The sequence below is a fragment of the Poromitra crassiceps genome (genome assembly GCF_964638095.1).
Source record: "Poromitra crassiceps genome assembly, chromosome: 8".
Taxonomy (NCBI): domain Eukaryota; kingdom Metazoa; phylum Chordata; class Actinopteri; order Beryciformes; family Melamphaidae; genus Poromitra; species Poromitra crassiceps.
Genome location: NC_139629.1, coordinates 43,374,911 through 43,382,561, shown reverse-complemented (window position 1 = coordinate 43,382,561; position 7,651 = coordinate 43,374,911). Strand labels below are relative to the sequence as shown.

Below are 7,651 nucleotides of genomic sequence, written 5' to 3'. Positions count from 1 at the left end.
TGCGCAAACTTGCCATCAGAGTCGTTATGAAATAATTCAGGCAAATTAAAGGAACACTCCGCCCATTTTCAACCAGCTTTGTATCATTAGAACATCAGTAGTATATCAGAAAACTGTAAACGGTTTTGAAGTCTGTCATTTAATTTGACAGTTATTGAGTGTTAAAGTGTGGACCAGTGACATCACTGGTCCACACTAACTCAAATTAATAACTCATTAACTCAAATCAACTCTCAATAACTGTCAAACTATTCATCATTCATCTAGTTTGACAGTTATTGAGAGTTGATTTGAATGAATGAGTTATTAATTTGAGTTAGTGTGGACCAGTGATGTCACTGGTCCACACTTTAACACTCAATAACTGTGAAATTAAATGACAGACTTCAAAACAGTTTACCGTTTTCTGATATACTACTGATGTTCTAATGATACAAAGCTGGTTGAAAATGGGCGGAGTGTTCCTTTAACCTAGAATTTGTATACGAGGGATCAGCCGAGCAGCATTTTGGTAAACAAACCGCGTCACTGGGTGGCAATGGAACCCTACCGAGCCTGAGCTTTGGGAGGCTTGCCACCCAGTGACGCGGTTTGTACCAATGATCCCCGTATATAATTAATTCAATTGCTGTCCAGAAATAAATGATGCAACTTCATTCACATTTTTGAGGAAGGAATATAGCCTATTCCAAGTGGTGTGTGTGTGTGTGTGTGTGTGTGTGTGTGTGTGTGTGTGTGTGTGTGTATGTGTACATATATAATATGTGCATTGTGCATACATACATACATACATACATACATAATGTGTGTGTGTGTGTGTGTGTGTGTGTGTGTGTGTGTGTGTGTGTGTGTGTGTGTGTATATCTATATATGTATATATATGAATGGAAATTTCATATAGAAGATGATATAGAATTATTATTATTATTATTATTATTATTATTATTTGCCTCACCCAGTTTATTACAGGCATTCTACATTGTTTAGACTGAATATGATACTCCATTTTCTCTTTTGTGTCACCTTTCTGCATGAGAGGGGAAGAACAAAGAGGCTTGCTGTTCCACGCTGAAACCACCAGGGGGCACACCAGCCTCACAGCATCCTTGGTAAGACACATCAAAGCACATACGCACACTGCTAGCTTAATAGGCAGCGTACAAAACAAAAGACAACAGCGTCACATGGTGGCCCCTCTGCCAACGCTGCCAATGACCTAGTTGCACCTTTCATCCCCACCCCGACTGAATGATGACACCCGGGTGGGCGTAGGCTCAGGCAGCAGCAGCATCACCACCACATCAGCCTCCACACAAAGGTCCACCTCCCTGCTCCAGTGTCCTGGAGAGATAGAGAGACACAGACAAGGAGAGAGAGAGAGAGAGAGAGAGAGAGAGAGAGAGAGAGAGAGAGAGAGTGAGGGTCAGATGAGATACAGGCTGCGACTGAAGAGGAGAGAGAGAGAGAGAGAGAGCGCGCGTGTGTGTCTCTGTGTAAGAGAGAGAGAGCTGGTATGAGGGCTGGGAGAGGGAGAACCTGTGTCAGAGACAGACCGTGTGTGTGAGAGAGGAAGAGAGAGAGAGAGAGAGCCTGAGGGATACAGGGAGAGGCAGCAGCAAGAGAGAGATACCGGATGTAAGAGAGAGAGAGAGAGAGAGAGAGAGAGTGGCCGGTGGAAGCGTGTGTGTATTTGTGTGTGAGAGGAAACTGAGGCAGGAGGAGGAAGAGAACATAAAGGAAGGAAGGGAAGGGGACAGGAGGGAGACCAGAGGAGGGGACAGGAGGGAGACCAGAGGAGGGGACAGGAGGGAGACCAGAGGAGGGCTGTCACCCACAGAGAGGAGAGAGGATGGCTGAGCCGGAGCTGAAATCACGGAGCAGCAGGGAGAGCGTTACCAAGGCGGTGAGCCAGGAGAAGATGGGGGGTGAGTAGGACAAAACAAGCACACACACACACACACACACACACACACACACACACACGCACACCACTAGATACCACATGGTGCAGGGCTGTATTATCCCGCCATGCGCCCCCAGCGAGGTATGATGCAACACAGGCCGATGCTAAAGTACATGCCAGTCGTTGCTATAGCGATGCAACACGGTGAATGTGCTGTGCGTGTGTGTGTGTGTGGTGCACAGGCTGACATGAAGTGAAGTTTACAGCGAGGACATGTGGCCACGTGGTTTGACCGGCCGAACTGCCGTTTTTAGACAGTAAATAAGCACACATTCCACAACTCCCAAAACAAACCCTTCAGGTCTGACTGCACCTGATGCTGTGCCTGGGCCTGCCTCAGGTCTGATTGCACCTTGATGCTGGGCCTCCCGGGAGGAAGAGAGTGAGATGTAAATGATAGTTTGACATATTTCTCAATTCTCGTAAAACAGGTTTAAAGGCACCCCGGGGCGCCACCGTTAGACCAGGGGCGGACTGGGATCATAATTCAGGCCGGGCATTAGATACCAAGCAGGCCAGGCCGATACGGGCCGACGCGTGTGCCGGCGTCCGAAGGGCGCCGACGAAAAATTTGGGGCGTTTGAAGCTCAATTTGGGCCGTTTGAAGCCCAATTTGGGCCGTTTGAACTGAAGCCAGATTTGGGTCGTTTAAAGCCAGATTTGAGCTGTTTGAAGCCCGATTTGGGCCGTTTGAAGCCCAATTTGGGCCAAGTCCAATTTTACAATGAGATGCACCCACTTTAAACCTGAATAAAGTAATAAAACCACTAGTAAACCAGTAGGCGTCGCCTGGCCTGCTGTTCAGTGAGTGGCCTGGCCTGGCCTGCAAAAAAAAAAAAAAAAATAAAAATAATTGGCAGGCCAGGCCAGGCCACCGGGCATTTGCCCGACGTGCCCGATTATGCGGTCCGCCACTGCGTTAGACTCTTAACCCCATGAACTTACAACTGTACATGGTCCACATCACAAATATTCCTTGCTATTAACTCATTCAGGGCCAGTTTAGGACTGCCAATATTTAGCACAGGCCAAAGATTTTCATAATTGTTGGTCATCTTTCAAGACCCACAGTAAATTATCTATTAGATGGGAAGATGTACGTCTCTGGGTTCACCAGGAAAAAAAAAGTGAGCTTTTAGCATGTTCTGTACTCTACTTATAGCCATTTATATACACCCTGTTTTCCCCCAGAAGGTCTCCCAGAGAAAATAAACAGGAGAAAAGGCAATTTTTGTAAAAGGGCACAATCTCAGGCAGAACTCACTCTCAATTCTTTTATTTTGAACTGTATTGACATCAGACATGTAAATATTATTCGTTAGGACACAAATGACAAAAAAAATAAATATATATATATATATATATATACACATGAAGTGCTTTTTTTTTACATTCAACAATACAGTTTACTCGGTGTGAGTGAGTGTGCAGACAGACAGACAGACAGACAGACAGACAGACAGACAGACAGACAGACAGACACACCGATAGACAGACAGACAGACAGACACACACACACACACACACACACACACACACACACACACACACGATCCCCCTTTTAGATTTCTAACCCCACATAGGATAAGCAATAACCACGCCCTGTGGCGCTGGGATTGGCCAGGAGCAACACTGGAGGGCACGCAGCCCAGCGATTTCATGAACCAACTGAAGAGCTCTTGAGAAGGACAGCGGGCTGCTGTGACTGCCTTCTGCCCGCTGCTGCCTAGCTGTTCCTGTGTTTATTTTGATTTGTTCTGGTACACCCGTCCTCGTCCATGTCTCCCTGTCATATCCTCTCTGCTATTTGATCGATTCGTTCCCGTTTTCCCCTCGGCTATTCAACACGTCCTCACCGCCCTCGCAAACTGATCGATCATTTCCTCATTCCTCCGATGATCAAGCACATCTCTTGATTACTTTCTCCCGTTTTCTCCTGGCTGGCACAGAGGAAGGCGACTCCAGCTCGTGCAGCGCGCCGAGGGCGTTTCAATGGCGTTTCTCCTGTCTGCACAAGGAAGCGTTACCCGTTTTCTGCTTTTCCTCTTGCTCAATTTCAAAACAACAGCTGCGGTATGTGTTTGTTCACGTGTTGTCTTAGATGCTAGGGACCTGATACCATGTGACAGGCTGGGGAAGTGTTTTAACTATGCGCTGCACGAATAAAAACAAAAACACGTCAAACACGTCATTGGCCCTCTGGGCTATTCCTGATAACACGTCAAAGACGTCATTGGCCCTGAATGAGTTAACAGAGCACACACATTCTTTGCTGCTTGCTTTCATAGAGGGTGTATATGGCGTTGATGGTTTTGTATTACACGATTCTGTAGAAATAAACCGGTGACTTAAAATTGTTTAAAAAACAAAGATGAATACTTCAATATATGTCAATATGTCAGGTGGGAATGTGTCTGCTGCCACGTCAAGTATATTCACCCCTTTTTCTTGCGAGAATCTTTGACAGTTCGGCGACATGAAAAGACCACACTTCAAACGTGAAATTGTCACGGACGAGTCTTGTCTTGACCATCTTCTCTTGGTCCGCTCTCTTCTCCCTCCTCCAGCGGCTGAAGCAGCTGCAGAACAAGATGGCCTGATCACGGAGAAGCCCCCATCTCCGTCCACCGCCATGGTCCCCGCCGCTGCTGCCACCCCCTCCGACGGCCCGCCCGCCAAGGGCGGCAAGATCGAGCTGAAACGCAGCATCACCCTCTTCAACGGCGTGGGGATGATCATCGGCACCATCATCGGCTCGGGGATCTTCATCACTCCGACCGGTGTGGTGAAGGAGACGGGCTCGTCCGGCCTCTCCCTGATCGTGTGGTCCGTCTGCGGGGTGATCTCCACCATGGGCGCCCTGTGCTACGCCGAGCTGGGCACCACCATCACCAAGTCGGGCGGAGACTACACCTACATCCTGGAGGTGTACGGCGAGCTGGCCGCCTTTCTCAAGCTGTGGGTGGAGATGCTCATCATCCGGCCGTCGTCGCAGTACGTGGTGTCGCTGGTGTTCGCCACCTACCTCCTGAAACCGCTCTACCCAAACTGCACCGTGCCCGACAGTGCGGCCAAGCTCATCGCCTGCCTGTGTCTCAGTGAGTAGGCCTGCTTTACCGTCCACCTGTCCCACACTGACATGTACAAAAAATAAACTGTCAAATGCCTGATCGCATGCATTGAAAAGTGAATTGTTTTGCCAATGCTATAGTCTGCAATCATTCTGGCTGTCATAAACGATAGGCTTATAGTCTTGATAATCAGGTACACTCATCCCAAGCAATAACTATGAAGAGATTATTCTCTTTCTCTCACATCATTTAAGATGCATTTTATATTAAGTGATTAATGCCTAAATTCCTGACAATACTCTCCTCCATGTCTCTCCACCTCTTGTAGCCTCACTGACGTTTGTCAACTGTATCAGTGTGAGAGCGGCCACCAAGGTCCAGGACTTGTTCACAGCCTCCAAGTTGCTAGCTTTGATCATCATCATCATCTTTGGCTTCATCCAGATTGGCACAGGTAAATCCCACTCACTCACAGGTAACTCCCACTCACTCACAGGTAACTCCCACTCACTCACAGGCAGTGTTGGGCAAGTTACTCTGGAAAAGTAATTAGTTACTGTTACTGATTACTCCTTAAAAAAGTAATAAAAGTTACTTTACTGATTACTTTTTCAAAAAGTAACTAGGTACGTTACTAGTTACGTTACTAGTTACGTTACTAGTTTTATTTTTATTTTTACCCCAAATACCGTCTAGCATGTCACTGTATTAATTATTTTCGCTTTGGTATTATATAGGCTATGTTAAACGAAAAGCCAAAGGCATTTTACTTTGAAATTCGGTTAGAAAGAACAGGAAGTGGTGTGTTAAGACTGGCTAGCTTCACACGAAATGAAATCAGACAGTCACTCACAGATAACGTGAGTGAAAGATGCTGTTACTGTCGGAAACTCGGAGTGGTAATACAACAGCCTCAATGCAAACGTTTCAAGCTTCGTTGCTGAAAGAAAAGTGATGATCTGTCAACATTCCCTGGGCCGGCCCGTCTGACTACGGTGAGAAAGGCTTTGACGAGGTTAGGAAGTAACTGTGTACAACACTGACTTACCCAAAGTGTATCTGTTAATCCAGTGAACACACCCAAGTCTACCTCACCCAGCGTCGCCTTCAATTTAGCCTCCATCCCCGCATATTCTCTCTCGAGGTAGCCAGGTTTCTCTTGCTCGTCTCCTTCTTCTGACTCGGTTTGTTTTGAAAGCCAGCGCGCACGCTCTGACGCTGTATCGCGCACACACACTATGGCGTATATGTGTGCGTCGGCGTACTCACGGTCCACCTGAGTCGGTAAGGATAAAATGTTTTCTTTTACATAGAAAAAACTCCATTCTGGCAGGCAATCATGTAACGCAGTAACGCATGCGTTACTTGGATTAGTAACTGTAATTAATTACTGTTTTGGAAATTGTAACGCCTTATATTACTTAGTTACTAAAAAAGTAACTAATTACAGTACTAATTACTAATTACGTTACTGCCCAACACTGCTCACAGGTAACTCCCACTCACACACAGGTAACTCCCACTCACACACAGGTAACTCCCACTCACACACAGGTAACTCCCACTCACTCACAGGTAAATCCCACTCACTCACAGGTAACTCCCACTCACTCACAGGTAACTCCCACTCACTCACAGGTAAATCCCACTCACTCACAGGTAACTCCCACTCACTCACAGGTAACTCTCACTCACTCACAGGTAACTCCCACTCACTCACAGGTAAATCCCACTCACACACAGGTAAATCCCACTCACTCACAGGTAACTCCCACTCACTCACAGGTAACTCCCACTCACTCACAGGTAACTCCCACTCACTCACAGGTAACTCCCACTCACACACAGGTAAATCCCACTCACTCACAGGTAACTCCCACTCACTCACAGATGACAAGACAGACTCCCCAAAGTCTGGCCCTGTTACTGTAAAACGCACATCCAGGGATCTATGCTGTTATAGAATAGAAATTGACAGCCGAAAGGTAAACAGTGAACGACTTGAAGAAAACCACTTGTGATCAAAAACATGGAGCCAGGAGTCACAAGTCGTCTGATATGATGTATTTAACATAGATCTTCTTGGCCAAGAGATGCACTCCTGTATATTCTTGAATGGATACACAGGCTTACATACAATAAACAGAAAGTCAAAGATACTTATAGGACACACATCAGATGACATCTGTCTTGACGCACACTTGAAGGCTACTCTGTAGACTCAACCTATCTGTTATTCTGGCCCTGTAGAGGGCATAGAGACAGTCCGCATGTCTGGAAACGCCCACAAAATGTTAAACGGCTGGCGCGCGAGTGGGGTAAAACCGCCCATATATCTCATGGGCTGACTCACCAAAAGACGGTGCTGCGGCTCTAAACTACAGGTTTGGGGGTTCTAGAGCAGAACACAAGACGTCTGCTCAGATGTGCGTTTACTGCGGTGGTTAAATCCCCGATCGTGTCTGCCTGGGCTTGGCTATCAGCTAAATTCTAACTTTGCTGAATGGATAGAACGGGGGTTTTTACCCCACCCTGACCATGCCCCCAGCCAGGCTAAACCAGCGTCTATGACGAGACGTGGCCTCAACCTATAGTGTCAGGGTGACAGGGCACAGTG

General features: G+C 46.9%; 1 protein-coding gene across 1 annotated transcript in view; it reads left to right on the top strand.

Moving 5' to 3' along the window:
* The first annotated feature begins 1,825 nt into the window (after positions 1–1,825).
* The window catches only part of LOC310781064 (large neutral amino acids transporter small subunit 1-like), a 13,187-nt gene continuing 7,361 nt past the window's right edge, over positions 1,826–7,651 (top strand). The window contains exons 1-3 of the mRNA XM_083641600.1: positions 1,826–1,925; positions 4,531–5,061; positions 5,363–5,488. Coding sequence (XP_083497726.1) covers positions 1,850–1,925; positions 4,531–5,061; positions 5,363–5,488 — 733 coding nt within the window. The 5' untranslated portion in view covers positions 1,826–1,849. The remainder of the gene's footprint in view (positions 1,926–4,530; positions 5,062–5,362; positions 5,489–7,651) is intronic.